Consider the following 20017-nt stretch of genomic DNA (forward strand, 5'->3'; position numbering starts at 1 on the left):
AGCCACCATGTGGTTGCCGGGAATTGAACTCATGACCTCTGGAAGAGCAGTCAGTGCTCTTAACCACTGAACCATCTCTCCAGCCCCCAGAACCCAGAAGTTCTACAGTCAGGCAGGGTATTCTGGATATTTCATAAGCCTCTTTCTGCCTTCCAAAGAGAAAACCTCAGAACCAGATTCTGTCCGGCAAGAACGAGCTTAGGAACTCAGGAAACAAAGCCAGTGAAGCAGCCAGAAATGGTGCCAAAGAGCAGCCTAAACTCAGACCCCAGAGTCTGTCTCTGCCAGATAAATGCAGCCATAGATGCACAAACTTCACCTGCAGCCAGGAAAGGTAAAGGCCCTGACCTTTTCCTGGCTGTGAGGAAGAGCACACAAAGTGAGGTGACTCCCAAGAGCAAAGCCCCCTTCCATGGCCTCCCTCTCACCGTCAGAGAGGAACACCAGCATGCAGGACGGGCACAGGATGTGTGATTGTAAATTCTTGGCCAGTGTGGTATATACATGGACTGTTGGGGGCGCCAGGGTCTGTACGGGAAGATGGCAGAGGTTGGGTCCAAGTCAGTGTTGTTCATGTGTCTCGGTAACATTTGCCGGTCAACCAACACAGAAGCAGTTTTCAGGAAACTGGTAACTGATGAGAATGTTTCAGTTAATTGGAGGATAGACAGTGCGACTACATCCACCTATGAAGTGGGAAACACCCCTGACTATCGCGGGCAGAACTGCGTGAGAAAACATGGCATTGCCATGAATCACATTGCACAGCAGATTACAAGAGAAGACTTTGCCACATTCGATTATATACTACGTATGGATGAAAGCAATCTGAGAGATTTGAATAGAAAAAGTAATCAAGTTAAAAACTGCAAAGCTAAAATTGAGCTACTTGGGAGCTATGATCCACAAAAACAACTCATTGTTGAAGATCCCTATTATGGCAATGTCTCTGACTTCGAAGTGGTGGACCAGCCATGCCTCAGGTGCTGCCAGGCTTTCCTGGAGAAGACTCTTAGGTGGTCCTACCCACCAACATTGAGCAACTCACTCACCAGAACCATGCCCAAAGGTGGTGTCAGTCCTTGGCCCCATGCCCCACCTGTCTTTTCAGCTGACTTTGCTGTTTAGCTTTAAAACATTTGTAGGTCAAAATTAGGTGTATGTTCAGGAGGGTAATAATATTTGAGTAAGACAGTGTGAGGTGTGGCTAAGTAGTCTTAGACTAATTGAACCTTTCCTCTCACCTTGTCCTAATTAGAAAATAGTGGAACAAGGAAATACAAAACAAACTAGAACCCAATAAAGTAAAAATGGCCTACAAGGTCCAGGTCAGGGTCTTAGCTCAGCCAGCCTGGGTCGTCTGGTCTTACTAAAGTGTGTGCACAGCCAGCACCCAGTGGTGCCATTTGCTTGCCTTATACCTCTCTACCCTAGACTCTGTGACAACAACTCCATCCATCTCAGCCTTCCATTTAACACTGGAAGAATTTAAACTCAGACACACTGAAGGCATTTAAATATCTGAAAGAGAAGAGAAACTGGATGTGATAATACAGGCCTGCAATTCCAGCAGGCCAACCTGGGCTATACAGTGAAGATGGGAGCAACAGATGTAGAAAATTAGCATGGTTACTCTTACTTGGTTTTTGTCCAGTGTTTTGTGGTTCCTATTTGAGCCCCTTTGCTTCTTAATACAAAGGGGCGGTGTGCTTAAATAGTGGTCTGTCTGTAGTGTTCTTTCATCAGCGTTGTAAAGAGTTACCAGCAAGCATAAGTCATGCTAGTGCATTGCAGGACAGGGACCTCAGATTCACACGGCTGTATGTTGGAAAAGAACGTGAGTTAAACTGGGAAGTTAACAAATCCACCTGAAATAGAAAAAATATATATACATGGACTGTTTGAGGTCTCCCCCATCATGGGGGTTGTGGAGGGACCCCAACCAAGGGCTGCTTCATGTCTTCATCTGAAGCTGCCGATGGATGAAAAAGCCAGAGACAGAGCATCCTGCTGAAAACTCGGAGGAGGAGGAAGAGTCAATGCCTTACACGCTCTCACAATGGTCTGGAAATGTTCAAATGGATGCCGGGGCTCTGGATAGAAGTCTCTGCTGTCACCCCAATTTCCCCACTGCAGCTGGAGCTTCAGTCTTCAGTAAGAGCGAGGCAAAGCGTCTCCCTTTAGGTAGCTCTGGAGGTCTAAGGTGTGAGAAACAAAGACCCTCGCTTCATACTAGAGATTCTCGTTTCACAATGAGAGTACTGGAGACTTAGAGGGTTAAGAATGAGGTAGTTCCTTTTAGAATTTCCCAAAGCCTAGAAAGGCAGACAGCACTGAAGGGGAGCAGGTTTTAAAGTCTGAAACCCGCCCCTCCCACACATCTCATTGGCTGAGGGATCAGGAGGACACACTCTTAGCCACCCTGTAGCTCTGTCTTCTCAACAAACCCAATGTCCGTGTTCCTCTGCATTTTACACCCTGTTTACTTTAAAGCTTATCAGATGTTAGTAATTTTCTCTAAGCTTCTCATTTGCGGATTGGATGGCTTGGCAGAATCTGAGTTGGGGAATTAGACTAGCAGGCAGGCTACAGCAGCAGCAGTCTGGGGTTTTCTGTTCATTCATAGTTAGCTCTAAGCTGGCTCAAGGAACCTTTGAAATGAGCCATCATATTTTATTGTTAACATACAGTTTGAATGGTTGAATGGAAGGAGAGAAATTTTTATCCCACACCAGAATCACAACAGGTTGTTTTCTGAAAGTTATTCCAAGAGTGGCTGTGTCCTTAGCACCTACTGTGTGACAGGTGTGGCCAGGTGCTGCAGCCTACATCACTGAAAAGGTGGTCTAACATCCCTCCCTTGGAGCTCCTGGTGGGAAGCAAACCCAATGGAAAGGCACCCGACAGCGTCAGCGCGGTTTCATGGGGTGGAGTCTGGCTTTCAGGGATGGACAGAATTCGGCCATAATCATGAAGACAATCAGAGAGTAAGTTCGACAGCACAGGATGGAAGGTGTGCTTGGAGTCTTCGCTTTTCCCGTTCTATGATCAAATGCCCCACAAGAAGCAACCTAAGGGAGGACAGGTTTCACTGAGCTCACAGTCTGAGTGTCCAGTCATCAGGACGGCAAAGGCGTGATGGTGGGAGCAGCCTGTGACTCTCTCCTTCCAGGCTGGGTGTCCCCATCAGTTAGTACTCTGTGGAAATGCCCTCACAGACACCCCCAAAGGTGTGCCTCAGGAGTCCCCTAGACGTGTCCTGGCCCAATCAACTTGTCAATCAAGTTATCTTCTGCAGTGGTGAACTGTGGGTGCACGTGTCGGCAACAGAGGGTGGCTCCTGCTTCATCCTGGATGCTCTTCACTGTAGGAATCTATGGATCAAATTCAGCCGAGCCCACAGTGGGCTTGTGGGTCTAGAAGGGTTGTGTTTGCATAGATTGCATGCTGTGTAGCTAGTGCATTTAGACAGACTTGCAATATTGGGCTTTTGTATTTTCAAAAAATAACTCTGCTCCATTTTTGGTTCTATGTGTAAAATCTGATTGTTGTGTTTTTATTTTCTTTCTCATGTGTTGGAAAAATCAGGCTATGCATGAGGGCTGCACTAAAAGAAAGCCAATCCCATCACTCTGTGTCCTGGGCTCTACCCGGGGGCGGCTGAGTCTGCCGGGCCCACATTTTACCTGACCTGACCCTTTGTTGCTTTGTGAGCCTTCTCTGGAGATATAGTATCTGTGGTCAAGAAGCCCAGCGTTTTGGCTGAAAGAAGTACTGAATTCCAGACAGAGAAAAACTAGAACACAGCTGACTGACCGGATGGTGAAGGCAGGTTCAGTTTCCTGTAAGGGGGTACTGATCGCTCTGCTTCAGCGCTAGGCACCACCATCCAACTGTGGCAGAAGAATGGTTTCTGCCTCGCCTGCCTTCCCCGGCTTTGCTTCAGAGACGTGGAAGGTGAATAAAAAAGAAGCCCAGTTATAAGGCAGATTATGGGGAGTGTCAAGGACACAGACACAGAAGTCACACATCTAGATCCTGGCTGCAAATATACACCCTGGTGACCTCAGAAGAGGTTCCACCCAGTGAGGAGAGCCGTTACAACTGGGACAAGCTGGGAGACCCATCTAGAGGGAGAGGCAGGATCCGTGCCGTCACAGGCACTAGGAACAGAACACTCAGGAACACTACCTCAGACCTCTGTCAGTCCACGGGTCTTACAGTCCCCTGATGGTCCCAGCATGTCTGAGTTATCATCTAAAGTTTGCCTCCTCCTGAGTGTTGGCTTCTGCAGGGCTCCAGTCAAGCAAAATGTCCCTTCCCAAGGGCCCCAGACACTGTGCTCTTAAAGGACCTTTGGTGTGAGGGACCTCTGCTGGGTTTCCTATTCACCTTCCCCTTTATAATGCTGTGTGTCCCTTCCCCCTTATGACCTTAAATACCCTTCTGAACCTATGCTTTGCACAGATACCTGTGAACCCGACCCTCAGACTAGGACCAATTGACATTAATATCAGCTCTACACTTTACTAGCTGTGTACACTTAAAACATAAATCTCTGTGCCTTGGTTTCCCCCTCTAGAAAATAGAGATAATAAAACCTACCTTAATTGAGATGCTGCCCTAGCTTACCTCTCCATTGCTGTGATAAGACGCTGACCAAAAGCAACCTGGGAATGAAAGAATTTATTCCAGCTTACCTTCCACATCATGGTCCATCACTGAGGGAAGTCGGGGCAGGAACTGAAGCAGAGATCACGGAGGAGTATTGCTCACTGGCTTTCTCCCCATGACTTTCTTAGTTTGCTTTCTTATACCCGAATCCACCGGCCACGGGTGGCACTGTCCACAGCAGGCTTCCCCAACCCTGGTATCAATCATTAATCGAGAAAATGCTCCACAGACTTGCATGCAGGCTACACTGTTGTGGGCAATTCCTTAATTGATAGCCCCTCTTCCCAGATGACTCTAGCTTGTTTCGAAGTTGAACCAAAGCCAAGCAGCACAGTGTTGCAGGGCTAAATTACACAGTTCCTGGTGAGGCCAAGTTCTTCCTCCGCCAAGACTCACACACAGTAAATACTGCATGTGCTGTGTCTGCCATTGTCACCTGAAGCCTCTCTGCTTCCATCTTACACCCTTCAGCTCTGAACTCTAGTCACCCAGTTCCGTGACCTAAGGAAACAGAGACTGGCACCTCTTCTCTGTGGCTCACAGGAAACTATGCATGAGGAAGACATGGTGATATGGTGATATGTGCCTGTAATCCCATGACTTGGGCAAGCAGAGATGGGAGGATTGAGAGTTCCAAGTTAGTGTGTGTGGCAGACTGAGACCTTCTCTCAATGAAAACAAAAAGCCAGGCAGAGGCGCTACAGGTTCCAAACATCCAGCATGCTTGCTGGTTGAGCGCAAGCCTTTCACAGCAGCTTTCCCAGGACTGGATCATTGCTTGCATTTCATGTTTTCATCATTTGCATCTATGGTGTGTTGGATACACTGGCGAGCACCAGGTTCTGTTACTTGTTGACTCTCAACTTGATAGGATCTAGTCACTGGGCATGCCTGTGAAGGATTGACAAGACTATGTTCACTGAGACCAGAAATCACACATGAATGTAATTGAAACCTACAACAGCTGGGGTCCTGGACTCCATGAAAAGGAGAAAGCAAGCTAAGCACCAGCATTCACCTCTCTACTTCTGCTTTCCGAAGCGGAGGCAATGTGACTGGTTGTCTTATGCACCCGCCCTGTGCCTTCCCCGCCGTGATGGGCTGTACCCTCGCACTGTAAGACAAACTCACCCTTTCTTGTTTCTTTGTCGGGTACGGGAACATACCAGCAAGGGAAACAGTGACTAGCACACTTATCAGCATGGGCTTCTCTGCCTGGCCCACTCTGGTTGTAGATGGCCAAGATCATAGCCTTCGTCTGCGGGACACATCCAGGATGAATCTGAATTACTGCCATCTTCTAAGCCCAGCAATCCTCCTAACAATAACTGAGGAATTCCAGAGACTGTTAGAATTTATAAAAGAAAAACAGCTGCCGGGCGGTGGTGGCGCACGCCTTTAATCCCAACACTCGGGAGGCAGAGACAGGCGGATCTCTGTGAGTTTGAGGCTAGCCTGGTCTACAAGAGCTAGTTCCAGGACAGGAACCAAAAGCTATGGAGGAGAAACCCTGTCTCGAAAAATCAAAAAAAAAAAAAAAGAAAGAAAGGAAGGAAGGAAGGAAGGAAGGAAGGAAGGAAGAAAGAAAGAAAGAAAGAAAGAAAGAAAGAAAGAAAGAAAGAAAGAAAGGAAGGAAGGAAGGAAGAAAAACAGCTCTTCCACAGCATCCTTCTACAACATTCCTGAAGTCTGATTTCTCCCCCTCCTTTCCAAACAAGGTGGGGGAGTCACTTTGCTTTAGTTTTGGTATTCCATTAATATATGTATTTATAATGCATATATTATTATATGTATTTACTGTTGTTTAAAAAACTTTCTTCTTAGGGAGGGGAGGGGGTGATGGGGAGTATATTCCATCTCCACCAAGTATGAGGGTAGCATGGACCCATAGGGGGAGGGAGATGTTGAGACAGAGCAGAAACGAAGCCATTTTAGAGACACCAACTTCTCTTCTCTAATGTAGCTATTAAGTGACTGTCAGCACAGGAAGGGTCCTGCTGTCCCAGCCAAGGGCTGCTGAGGACATACTTTGAGCTGTAGTCTTTAGATGTGAGGTGGATGGGAAACCATTAGAAATGGCTTCAAAATTAAGGAGTTGGAAATAATCTGGAATATACACACACGTCCTATGGAAAGATTTGTGTGCACATAATCAGATATACACAGAAGAATGCTTATCTCGCTGTTGTCTGACAGCTAGAACTAGCCCACGTCCATCAGTAAAGACCTAGCACAAAAGGAAAAGTGACGGTCCCTAGACTGTGGAAAAGCACACAGTTATTAGAGTGGGCACATGGTTACAAATTATAGACTCTTGACACAGCCTTGTGCTGTCTCTCTGGAACTCAGCAACAAGAGAGCTGAGCTCTTGAGGGCCACTGAGTTGGGTCAAGAGGCTTTCTGAGAAGAGAAGCATTCTCTGGGGATGAGGAGAGGCTTCTGGAATTAGAGACTGTTCCTTGAAATATGAGGTAAGGTTTCTACAAAAGCAAAGAAGAGGAGGCATACCTTCTAGGCAGGTGTCTGTGAGCAAAGGCACCGAGGTGGCGTATGCTGAGCAAAAGAACCTGTCAAGGCATTCCTATCCCCTCCATAGCCTCAGAGCTTATCGGTTAAATGATGCATGCCATATCATGATATCTGGGTGCCTGTGGTATACTATAAGGCCGTTAAGTGACACCTTAGAAAGCCCCAATTGTTCAGTATCACAAAGCAGGAAATCAGGAAGCAACTCTCATTTATGTAAGGTTCAGCCCATCCTGGATGGAGCATCATTAGCCATTCTGACATCTGGGATCCCGAGTCCTGTCAGATACCCCAGAAGGGGCTGATCACAGCCACTCAGAAGCCAGCAGGAGGGACATCAGCCAGAAAGACACTATGCCTTCTGTGGGGACACCAACACTCAGCCTTCTATTTCTTGAAAGTCTCATTCTGGGAATGGAGAGAAAAAAACAGAACGGGCTTTATTTTATTCTGTGGTCTTTCTGAGGTGTGTGTGTATGTGTGTGTGTGTACCTGTGTGTGTCTGTGTGCATATTTGTATTGATTATAAAAATATGTACACAATTTGTATGTTATGATTTATTGATATAATGTCTATCACAGGTAAAAGTAAAGATCCATTAAACCAGTGTTTTTATGAATAGAAACAAGAAATACATAGAAATGGCATACTGATGGAGTATCACATAATCTTTCCTGTGGCACTGGGGCTTGACCCCAGAACCTCACATCTGCTGGGCAACTACTCTACAAACTCAGCTCATGTAATATTCTCACACACATATACACTGTATAATGTGTAAATCAAGTTAAATGCGCCTCTCTCCTCGAACACTTCTTGTGTTCTTTAGGTAAAGGTACTCAGGATGTTTTCTCCTAGCCTTTGAAATGTGCACACTGCATGATGTCACCCTGAACGCTGTTAAGGTCAACAACACGCCAGGGCATCTTGCTTCTGTCTAGCTATCCACTGATCATTTACTCATCTCTCCCTCCCTTCTGCTCTCCCCGCCCTCTGGCAACCACTACTCTGATCTCACTTTATGTAAAGTCAATTCTTTAAACTCCAAATATCTTCCCATTCTTGCCTTATTTCATTTAAGTCAGGACTCTCCAGTTCCTTCCAGGCTTTGGAAAATGACAGAAACAGTATTCCATTGTACATACACACTACATTTTCTTTGTCCAATGGTCCGTTGTTACACACTTTAGTAGTTCCAGTTTCTTGACTCTTGTTCATGGTGCTATAAGGGGCAGGACATGTAGCGTTTTATAAGCTCTGGGCTGAGAGTCATACTACAGGCATCATGGTAGATATGAAGAAGCAGGAAGCATGTGTGCCAGCCTCTGAGTTTGCAAAGCAGAAGACCCAATGCAAGCAAATATATATAGTAAATAATAAGGTGGAATGTGCATCTGAGTGATTCTGAGAGCAGAATTGGTGATCTGCTTGGCCCCAGGATTACACAGTCTCAGGCAAGCAAGCAGAGAGCAGGCAGGGAGGGCCAGGCGGGCAAAGATGGCGAGATGGCTCTGTTCAGATCAGGTAGCCCAAGTTCAGACACATTTGTGTTTGATCATAGATCTACCATTTAGTAAGCTCTAAAGCAACTCAACAGCCTAGCCTCGATTTCCTTAGATTAACAAAGGAGCATCAGTCTATACCGACATCACAGGATCTCTCTTACATGGAAACGAACGGAAGCTGAAGCTCACACTCCATGATTAGACCAGGGCTTCAGGTCTGAATTTGCTCTTCTTTTACCATCCTCATTTTCCTGGCTGTTGTCCTGCCCCTCCCCCACCACCGGTTATTCCCTGCTAAGACTTCTCTGGGCTGACCTGGTACCTGTCTCTACCTGGCCAAGCTCTTGGCCCCTCTGTCACCTGGGCAGAAACTGACTCAGTGCACCTTGCCTGCCTGACTCGACTCATCCATTCCCCACCCCCATAGTGACCCCATGTTACCGAATCAAGCTCTCCTCCATTCCTGCTGTCTCTCTGGGGCCCCTACTTTTGCCCCTGTGTGACCAGTTTTCTCTTCACCCAAGACTGATAGAGACAGGTTCTGTAGTCAATGAAGCACACAGCATGTTATAACCCTTCCAGTGGAACCGTTCCAGTGGTATTCTTCAGCTGCCAGCTTTTGTTTGGGATGCTGTAGGCAAAACATGCGAAATGAGGGGGCTCCTGTGGTCATTTTTGCCCGTTTTAATCTGCTGAATATAAAATAGCGAAAGTGGGGGGGGCGCTTTAAAGGTTAGATGGGACAGGGCATTTTCAGAACTTAGCCTGTGCCTGTTGTGTAATAGTCTCTCACAGAAGGTGTGTGTCCTCTCTCTTCCCAGGTAGAGACGCTAATGAGACTTATAGTCAATACTAAGATTCTACACTGTCAGTGTTTATCACTGTGTCCACAATAGAGGTCAGTGATTATTAAGCTAATGAATCCATTATTTACGTCCTTAATGAATCTATGAATCTATACACAGCATTCTGAAAGCCATGCAGTTTCTCTTGTAATCAACTCATTTTAGATTTTGGGAAAACCAAGGTCCAGAGGGCTCTCACTGCCTCGGTCAGTTAGCTGAGCATTTTATAATCTGGCCCTCCTTAATGAAGCAAGTTTTCCCCTAATGGGCATTCTGTAAAAGACTATTCTAATGCTTATATGTGAACAGCTTTCAAGCTCTGGAGGGATGGAGAAGAGGAAAGGAGGAAAGGGGAGAAGAGGGAGGGAAAGGGAGAGGGGAGGGGAAGAGAGTGCTCCAGCAAACCCTGTACCAAGCCTGAGTGTTGAAAAGTGTTAGGTCACAGCTTTTGCATCTTGTTTTGTTTTGTTTTTGAGACAGCATTTGGGGTAACCTCAAACTCCCATAGCCCATGTTGACCTTAGCCCGCTGGTTCTCCTGCAATTACCTTGGGAGTGCTGGGATTGCAGGCATGCACCGCTATGCCCAGTCTATGCAAGAATCCAGGGTTTCCTGCACGCTTGGCAAGGATTCTACAAACTGCCCTACACCGCCCCACACACACTCCAGCCACTGCCCTGTTCTTTTCCTTTAAAGACCACACAGAGTCCTCCTCCTCCTAATGCCAAGGGTCTCTGTGTTTAGTGCTTGCATGGTGGCAGCAGCAGGGAAGCAAAGACGGCTAGCCAGGCTGAGCGAAGTGGCTTGTGTGTGCTCACTCACAACAGAGGACTGAAGCAGGAGGGCTGGCAGAGAAGGCACGTGTTACCCACAGCTGTGGAGTGCAGGAACTAGATGGGCCAGGACGGCTATCAGAAGACACAGCCATATCAGGCCACCCTGAGCCAGGCCTGCTTTCCAGTCGGAATGAGTTGATGGTAAAGAGTGCCACACAGCCCTACACCAGCCTGCCCTCTGAGGACCCATGAGGTGTACACACAGCAAGAAATACCAGGCTCCTGCTTCCATGCTAGCTAGAGGCTTGCTAAAATAAGATCAAGGCACAGGGAATACCTTAGCTATGTCATGGCCCCTCATGCTGTCTGTGGTGACCCTAAAAGATAAATGGTCATTGCTAGAAGGCCATTCCTCATTCCCTATATGACCCTGGAGGGAAAATAAGGAACTGCTTTGGTACATAACAGAAGCAGCACCACGCTCCCTCTCCAGAGAACCAGCAGCTCTCGGGGCAGAGTGTATCCCAAAAAATCCCACAGGGATGAAGGAAAATTGTATTTTTTAAAGGTTTTTATTTTATTTTTGATTGTGTGTATATGTCTGTACATGCTCGTGAATACAGGTATCAGCAGGGGCCATGAGAGGGTACCCGCTGGACCTAGAGTCACAAACAGTTGTAGGCTGCCAAATGAGGATGCTGGGAACCAAACTCAGGTCCTCTGCAAGAGCAGGACATTCCCTTACCCACTGAACCAAGGACTGAGCCCGGAATCTGTGCGTTTTCCTAGTACAGATCCTACATCAGTGTTTATAGTATTGTTTTAAACTTCGCTTATTTTCCATCTGATGAACTTTAACTCTGGCTTTAAGAGGTAACACACTGAGCAAGGGAAGATCTTCATGGGGTGAATTTTGCTTCACATCATCTCCCACTGACACAGCTGCGCTTAGGTTTATAAGTCCTACCAAGATGTAAGAGAAACAGATAAGTACACATAAGACTCATACAAGCCCGGCTCAGGGGCCGTGCAAGTGGCTCAGCCGACAAAGTTCCTGTTGTGTGAGCTTGAAGACTTGAACTTGGATCCTCAGCATGGAGCTAAAAGCCTGGCACAGCGAGTCCTCTCTGCATCTCCAGGGCCAGGGAGGGCAGAGATAGGCAGATCTCTAGAACTCACTGACCAGTCAGCTGAGTCAAACTGACCAATCCGGGGTTCAGTGAGATCTTGCCTATGAAACTAATCAATCCAGGGTTCAGTGAGCTCTTGCCTATGAAACTAAAGTTGGGGCTGGGGAGACAGTTCACTGAGTAAAAGTATTTTGCTATGCAAGCATAAGAACCTGAGTCTGAGTCCTCAGAACCCATGCGAAAACTACAGGTACAGCACGAGCCTCTGAAATCCTGTTCTCCTGTAGGGAGATGGGATGTAGAAAGGAAAGGCTACAAGAGCTTGTAGGAAAGCCTGCTCAATATATACAGCAAACAAGCAGCCAAGAGATACAACTGCCTTGAGCAAAATGGAAGGTGAAGACTGTCCTAGGGTTTCTATCATGGAATTAAAACTCTGTGTCCAAAAAACACATTGGGGAGGAAAGGGTTTACTCAGCTCACACTTCCACAGCAATGTCCATCACCGAAGGAAGTCAGGACAGGGGGCAGAGACCATAGAGGGGTGCTGATTACGAACTTGCTTCCCATGGGTTCTAGGCCAATCCATTGGACCCAGGACCTCCAGCACAGGGAGAGAACCACCCACAATGGGCTGGGACCTCCCTCATCAATAACTAATTAAGAAAATGCATTACAGCCCTATCTTATGGAGTCATTTCCTCAATTGAGGTTTTCTCCTCTCATTAACTCTAGTTCATATGTTAAGCTGCCATAAAACTAGCCAACACAAGGAAAACACCCAAGGTTGCCCTTTAATCTACATGCACACATCACAATGAATGTCTATGTTCCATTCCAGACATGAATGTGCACGCATTCTTACACACACACAGTGAGAGCAACTGAGTAAGACACTTTCTTCTACATGCACACACATTCATACACACACAAGCAGTAAGATGGAGAGTAACAGGAGATGCCTGACATCAGTCTATGGCCTCCATGTGAAACTACACGTACAGGTATATACAGAACTATATGAAAGTGCTTACCCCTCCTCCTCCTCTTCCTCTTCCTCCTCCTTCTTCTTCTTCCTCTTTACCTTTATTTTCCTGTACAGTCAAGGTCCATTCAACCTCATTGTGGTACAGTGCTTGATTCTGTGAATACCAGTTTCTTTTCCTGTTACTGAGATAGAACACTCTGATAAAAGCAACACAAGGGAGAGGAGATTATTGTGGCTCACAGTTCAAGGATGCCATCCCTTAGGTCAGGGAAGTCAAGGACCTGGAGGTAGCTGGTCACAACCCACCCATTGTCAGGATGCAGAGGCATTAATGCTACTGCTCAGCTCCCTAACTCCACTTACACAGTCCAGGCTCCCAGCCAAGGAACGGTGCCACCCACAGTGGGCAAGTCTTCTCACCCTAGTTAATGTAAACCCCATAGGCAAGTCCAGAGAATGGCGCCTCCCTCAGCATCTCCCAGGTGATTCTAGGTTCTGTCAAGTTGACAACAGCAAACATCTCAATGGATATGGTCTTTGAAGGTGGACTTGTGAGTTTCTCCATCCCAAGGCTTGTCTACGTAGGACTGCTATGAATAGCCCTGCAAAATCCTTCAGTGAACATATGTGGCTTTCCTTTGGGTGTATAACTTAAGAGTGGAATTCCTGAGTCAAGTTATGTACATTTTCCTATTGAAGCTTCTACCAAGCTGTTTCATAAGGACCGCACAAATTTAGACTCTTGTCAGCAGAGCATGTGAGTTCCAGTTACTTCACATTTTCCTTTTTTATTTTATTCAAGTCTGTCATCATGCTGCGTTAAGGCTTGACTCTGCATTTCCCTGGTGACAGTGCTCCTTCCGTACCCAATCGCTGTTGAGTATCTCGTGTCTGGCTCAAGCAACTTTCTAAGTCTCCGTTAGAACGTCACTTCCGTTGCTTTGACAAAACATCCTGGCAAGCAGCATCTTAGGGAAGGAAAGGGCTTGTTTCGGTTCACAATTCCCACAGCTCATCACTGAGGGGAAGTCAAGGCAGGAACTCAAACAGCTTGTCACAGCAGATTCACAGTCAAGAGCTGAGAAATATGAACACACAAAGGCTGCCTGATTGCTTGTGTTTTTATACTCAGCTAGATCAAGATTCAGGGTTAGCTAGATACATTTGAGGACCCTTCACTAGGGAATGGTGCTACCCTCAGCAGCAGAACGGATGACATGGCCAATGAGAGTGAGGGCAAGCAGGCAAACAGCAAAAACCTCCTTCTCCTGGGTCCTTTTATGTGAATGCCATCAGAAAGTATGGCCCAGATTTTAGGGTGGGTCTCTCCACCTGAAAGGATCCAAAAATGAAAATACCCTGCAGATATGTCCAGGTACTTGGGTTTTAGGTGATTTCAGATGGGGTCAAGTTGAGACCAATATTCGCCAACACAGAAGCCTTTACTTCCTCAGAGCTAGGAAAATATTCTTCTGTCTCAGACAAACAAATGAAAAGGAAACAGGAGGAGACAGATTGGGGAGGTAGCTTAGGCAGGAAAGTACTTTTGTGCAAACATTAGGACCTGAGTTCAATATCTAGCACTCACCAGTGTGGTAGCATCCACCTTAAAGCTTTAGAAAGAAAAGAAGCAGATTCACCTAGGAGAAGTAGAAGACTGGAAATAATCAAATTGAGGGCTGAAATCAACAAAATAGAAACACAGAAAACAATCCAAAGAATCAATGAAACAAAAAGCTGGTTCTTGGAGAAAATCAATAAGATTGATAAACCCCTATCCAAACTAATCAAACGGCGGAGAGAGAATACGCAAATTAACAAAATCAGAAACGAAAAGGGAGACATAACCACAGACACAGACGAAATTCAGAGAATCATTAGATCTTACTACAAAAACCTGTATGCCACAAAATTGGAAAATGTAAAAGAAATGGACACTTTTTTAGATAAGTACCATATACCAAAGTTAAACCAGGACCAGGTGAACAATCTAAATAGACCTGTTAGTCGCGAAGAATTAGAAGTTGTTATAAAAAACCTCCCCACCAAAAAAAGCCCAGGTCCAGACGGCTTTATTGCAGAATTCTACCAGAACTTCCAAGAAGACCTAATACCTATACTCCTTAATGTATTTCACAATATTGAAACAGAGAAGTCATTGCCAAATTCCTTTTATGAAGCTGAAGTTACTCTGATACCAAAACCACACAAAGACACAACCAAGAAAGAGAACTACAGGCCAATCTCACTCATGAACATCGACGCAAAAATACTCAATAAAATACTGGCAAACCGAATCCAAGAACACATTAGAAAAATTATCCATTATGATCAAGTAGGCTTCATCCCAGAGATGCAGGGCTGGTTCAACATACGAAAATCTATCAATGTAATCCATCATATAAATAATCTGAAAGAAAAAAACCATATGATCATTTCATTAGATGCGGAAAAAGCATTTGACAAAATTCAACATCCCTTTATGATAAAGGTCTTAGAGAGATTAGGAATACAAGGGTCGTTCCTAAATATAATAAAAGCTATTTATAGCAAGCCGTCAGCTAACATCAAATTAAATGGAGAGAAACTCAAAGCTATTCCACTAAAATCAGGAACACGACAAGGTTGTCCACTCTCTCCATACCTCTTTAATATAGTGCTTGAAATTCCAGCAGTAGCAATAAGACAACATAAGGGGATCAAAGGGATTCAAATTGGAAAGGAAGAAGTTAAACTTTCATTATTTGCAGACGATATGATAGTGTACATAAGCGACCCCAAAAACTCCAGCAAAGAACTCCTTCAGCTGATAAACACCTTTAGTAGCGTTGCAGGATACAAGATCAATTCCAAAAAATCAGTTGCCCTCCTATACACAAAGGATAAGGAAGCAGAGATGGAAATCAGAGAAGCATCACCCTTCACGATAGCCACAAATAGCATAAAATATCTTGGGGTAACTCTAACCAAGGAAGTAAAGGATCTGTTTGACAAGAACTTTAAGTCAATGAAGAAAGAAATTGAGGAGGATACCAGAAAATGGAAGGATCTCCCTTGCTCTTGGATTGGGAGGATCAACATAGTAAAAATGGCAATTCTACCAAGGGCAATTTATAGATTCAATGCAATCCCCATTAAAATCCCATCAAAATTCTTCACAGATCTTGAGAGGACAATAATCGACTTTATATGGAGAAACAAAAAACCCAGGATAGCCAAAACAATCTTATATAATAAAGGATCGTCTGGAGGCATTACCATCCCTGACCTCAAACTCTATTACAGAGCCTCAGTATTGAAAACAGCTTGGTATTGGCATAAAAACAGAGAAGTCGATCAATGGAACCGAGTAGAAGACCCTGATTTTAACCCACAAACTTATGAACACCTAATTTTTGATAAAAGAGCTAAAAGTATTCAATGGAAAAAAGAGAGCATCTTCAACAGACAGGTTTTTATTTTAACACATGGGTAGCCTACTGAACTTGTGTGTTCTACCTCAAGACTATCCTCTTCCCTGCTGTGGTCCCTTTTGTCATGGAGCAGTTGTCACATACATGCAGGCATGTACCTGGCCACTCAGTTCACTTCCCACTCATACTTCTGCGTGTCTTCACCCCACCCCACCCACCCCAATTCACAGAGCTTGAGGACAAGTCTTGACTACTACTGGCACTGGGGCAGAGGCAGGATGATTGTGCAGAGGAACTGTGTGCAGGGGCTCCTTCCACACTGGAATATACTGGAACAGTGGTCTGTCACTCACAGACGCCGGTGAGAAGAGACAGGAATCAGATCTTGAAAACGGCTTTGTTTAGAGAGTCGGCAATCTAAGACAGTGGATCCACATTCTCTAAATCTGCCTTCTAGTTCCCCTTCAGATTGTATAGGGAGGAGGGGGCAGGAACGAGGTCAGCCAAGAATTCAGAGTTCAGACTTACCCCCTCCAGTAGGTGGTCAGCCGTGTGGCTGAGACACGTGAGATATCCATGCTTCCTTCATACTTGCCCCTCCTCCTGGTGACATCTGGGTCCAGGCTCTTCTCAAAGTTCTGTTCTGCTGCTGTCAACCTTGTTCTCTGAAGGACATCTGAGCTGGGGTGGGGGTTCTCTCAGAACAGAGAAACCACTGCAGTATGCACATGCTAAGCGACTAACCACATGTGTATGGTGGTTCCTTTTAATACTGTGGAATACCGGATGAAATAGGAAAGTGTCCATAGCTGCTCCTCCTATCCCGTTACGTCCACCTAGAAGTTCACAAGAAATATTGTTAACAGAACTTTCCAGATGTGAGATGCTGGGATCTCACAGAGTGGCAACAGCAGTGACATTTATCAAGGGTCCAGAGCAAGCCAATAACCGAGATTCTGTGTCACCCATTTTTATGTGTAGCGTCTCACAACACTGAACATGATGGATGATGTCTGGGACACCTGTGCATAGAAAAGGCATTCTTAGCAAGCCCGGAAAACTCTGGAGATTTAAAAAAAAAAAAAAAAAAAAAAAAAAGGCAGGAAAGAATGAGTTGGTTTACTCTAAATCAACCTAAAAGAAGTTGTATTTCAGAAGAGAGGGCAGGTGGTGGGGAGCATAAAGGAATTTATTTTGCATTCGGAACATATATACTTTATTTGCTTTTAGCCTTAATGCAGGAGGAAAACTAGACTTGCACGGGCATAGCCTAAGAGAAGAAAATTGAAAAGTTGGGTTTTTTGTTAGTTCATTTTTAGCCACTGAGCCTAAGGGTTCGACTGAGTAACAGACATTGGGGGAGGCAGTTAAATTAGGGGTGTCAACTGAGCCAAGGATCACCCAGCTCTCCACATGTAATAGACATAAAAATGATACAAAAAAGCAAATTCATCCATAACCTTCTTGCAAAAGCCGTTCTGTGCAAAATTCTATTCCATTTCATCCTGTGAGTTTTCCATTTCTGTTTATGTCAACCATGATGAAGCCATGTGGCTCTGAAGAGGATAAACAAGGTTCCCCCACTGTGGCAGCCAAACAAAGCCCCACACTCAATAAATCAAAGCTGTGCTGGCAAAAATCGAATAAGTCCATCATTTGCTGAAACCTCGAAAGCCCACAAACTTATTTGAGTGCATTTGTGAACAATACAATCCATCAGCATTAGCACAGAAATGTGTCAGGAGGGGACAGGGTCTCAGGACCCAGCTAGTTAGGGGAAGATTCCTCAAGAGAAATAGCATTTGGGGAGCCAGGGAGGTGGTTCGGTGGGTAAAGTCCCTGGCACGCAAGCATGAGAACCTGAGTTTGGATCCCAGCACCCACGGTCAAAGCCAAGCATGGAAGCATGTGAATCTAATCCCGGCGCTGGGGAGGTGGAGACAGAGGATTCTTGGAGTTGATGTCAGTGAGTCTTACTGAATTAGTGAATTGCAGGTTCAGTGAGGAAAAAAATGAAATTTATGCCTTGTCAATGCTGAAGCATGATGGGCAGCCCATATATGGTGGTTCTGTTGAACTTGTCCATATTGGGTTTCATGGTCTAAGGTGATGAGGATGACTGATCAGGTCTCTTCCTTAAGAGGACACCAGATCTCATTATAGATGGTTGTGAGTCACCATGTGGTTGCTGGGAATTGAACTCAGGACCTTTGGAAGAACAGACAGTGCTCTTAACCACTGAGTCATCTGTCTCAAATACTAAAGTGGAAAGCAATGGAGAAAGACACTTGATGGATACCTCTGGCCTCTATACGCATGAACACAAATTTGTATGTGCCTGTATACACACACACACACACATACACACACACATACACACCACACACAAAGAAATGAGAGTGGAACAAGATATGATCTCCTTGAGCTCAGGGGTGAATTTTTTAGTTGGGGGGGGGAGCATTAAATAATTAAATATTCAACAACCTGGTCTATTCACTCATTCCCAGGGTCACAGCATATCCTATTCATGATGCTTATTCAGTGTGCCCTTGCCCGTCGCTTCTGAAACATTATCATATCCAAGAATCTTCCTAAGATGCAACTTCTATTAGTAGGCCTGGGATGAAGCAAGAGTTTGCTATGTTTTCCATTTTTGTTTATTTCATTGCAAGTGTGCATGTATGCATGTCAGAGTATGCATTGGGGGTCAGAGCACAATGTTTGGGATTTGGTTCTCTCCTTTCGCCATGTGCATTTCAGGGACCAATCTCAGGTCATCAGGCTTGTCAGCAAGCACCTTTACCTGCTGAGTCATCTTCCAGGTGATGTTGGTATGACTGGTCAAAAGACTGTGGCCTTTGGAGTAGTAAAACTCAAGGTCAACTCTGAGCTGTGGAAAGAAACGGGCCAAGTATTACTATTACCCCAGAGCCTACCTTGGAGCCTTACTGCGTGTACGCTGGTAATTAAGGAAATGAACAAGTTTCTAAAGAAATACTGCCTGGGATTTAAAGCTGCACATTCATTTTTATAAAGGTGACATGAGAAAAGTTTAGCAGTGTGTCAATAAACGTACAAATAAGAATAGCTTCGGTCTGGGGAAATAAGGAAGGCATGATGAGAAGAAAATAAATGGACAAGAAAGTGGTATTAAATTATAACTTGGGGGTTCTGAACACAGACTAGCCACATGCTGTTGAAGGACACGGGCCTCCCAACTTTAGTTTCCCACTTACAAAACAGGAAGGACTAAGTCCTACTTTTCCCATAGTGTCCAGGGAGGGATAATTGACTCTCCTCCAACATCTGGCAGGAAATAGAACCTCAGATATGAAGCCCTGAAGAGAAGGGGGGAAGGTCCGCTGAAGTCTGCTCACTCTCACACCAGTCTTGCTGCTGCTGTGATTGGCACATTAACCTCTGAGCTGAGGCCCAGAAGCGTCAGCTTCTCATCTTCATGTCCCTGTTCTTGTTTTGCCTTGCCCCTACGTATTCTCCATGGGCCATCCTCAACACCAGATTTGACTCCTGTCACCCCTGCTTCCCATCCCTCCCCACCTTTCTGCTGTAGACTCCTTCCAGAACCAAAGTGCCTGTATGCTCAGCCTCCTCCCACTTGACCTCACTCCCTATTGCTCCACCACTTCCCACCAGCACTGCTGCTGTGCCCCTCAAATGTCCATCTATGAAAACCATTGGTCTCTTTCAATCTCATTCCCAAGATCCGTGTTTGCCATTTCTCTGTCTAGAGGACCCTTCCCTCTACCTGCATCCTTTCGGTAATGAGTTCATCTTCTTGGTTTCAGCTCGGAATGCCTTTCCTCTGGGCCTAAGAAATGTCCACACAAGGCCTGTGCTGAAGGCCCTTGTTAACCAGCTGTTGAGTGATGTCAGTCACAGTAACAAACCCATCCAGCTGTTGACTGCTGAATCCCTGTGACTGAGGGTGGGTTGGGATCCCACTCCAGCTAAATTCAGCTTTGGGGTTGTGCACAAGACCCGAAGCTATGGGAAGTGCAAATAGGCCTGCTATTCACCAGGAGTCAACTTGATCAGTTTATACACACAGCCAGAGGCAAGCGGCCTGCTTGAAACCTGAGACCAGGAAGGACATTGAAATGTAACTTCATCCACAGCTTCACTTCCTTCTCAAAGGCTT

General features: G+C 45.5%; 2 protein-coding genes across 3 annotated transcripts in view; both read left to right on the forward strand.

The window, feature by feature from the left end:
* The window catches only part of Gria1 (glutamate ionotropic receptor AMPA type subunit 1), a 319356-nt gene that overhangs the window by 237196 nt on the left and 62143 nt on the right, over positions 1–20017 (forward strand). The gene's annotated exons all lie outside the window — the stretch shown is intronic.
* Positions 541–1128, forward strand: LOC130878574 (low molecular weight phosphotyrosine protein phosphatase-like). The gene has a single exon (XM_057776602.1). It carries the CDS (start codon positions 541–543, stop codon positions 1126–1128), a length of 588 nt encoding a protein of 195 aa, XP_057632585.1.

This window comes from Chionomys nivalis, chromosome 7 (genome assembly GCF_950005125.1).
Source record: "Chionomys nivalis chromosome 7, mChiNiv1.1, whole genome shotgun sequence".
Classification (NCBI taxonomy): domain Eukaryota; kingdom Metazoa; phylum Chordata; class Mammalia; order Rodentia; family Cricetidae; genus Chionomys; species Chionomys nivalis.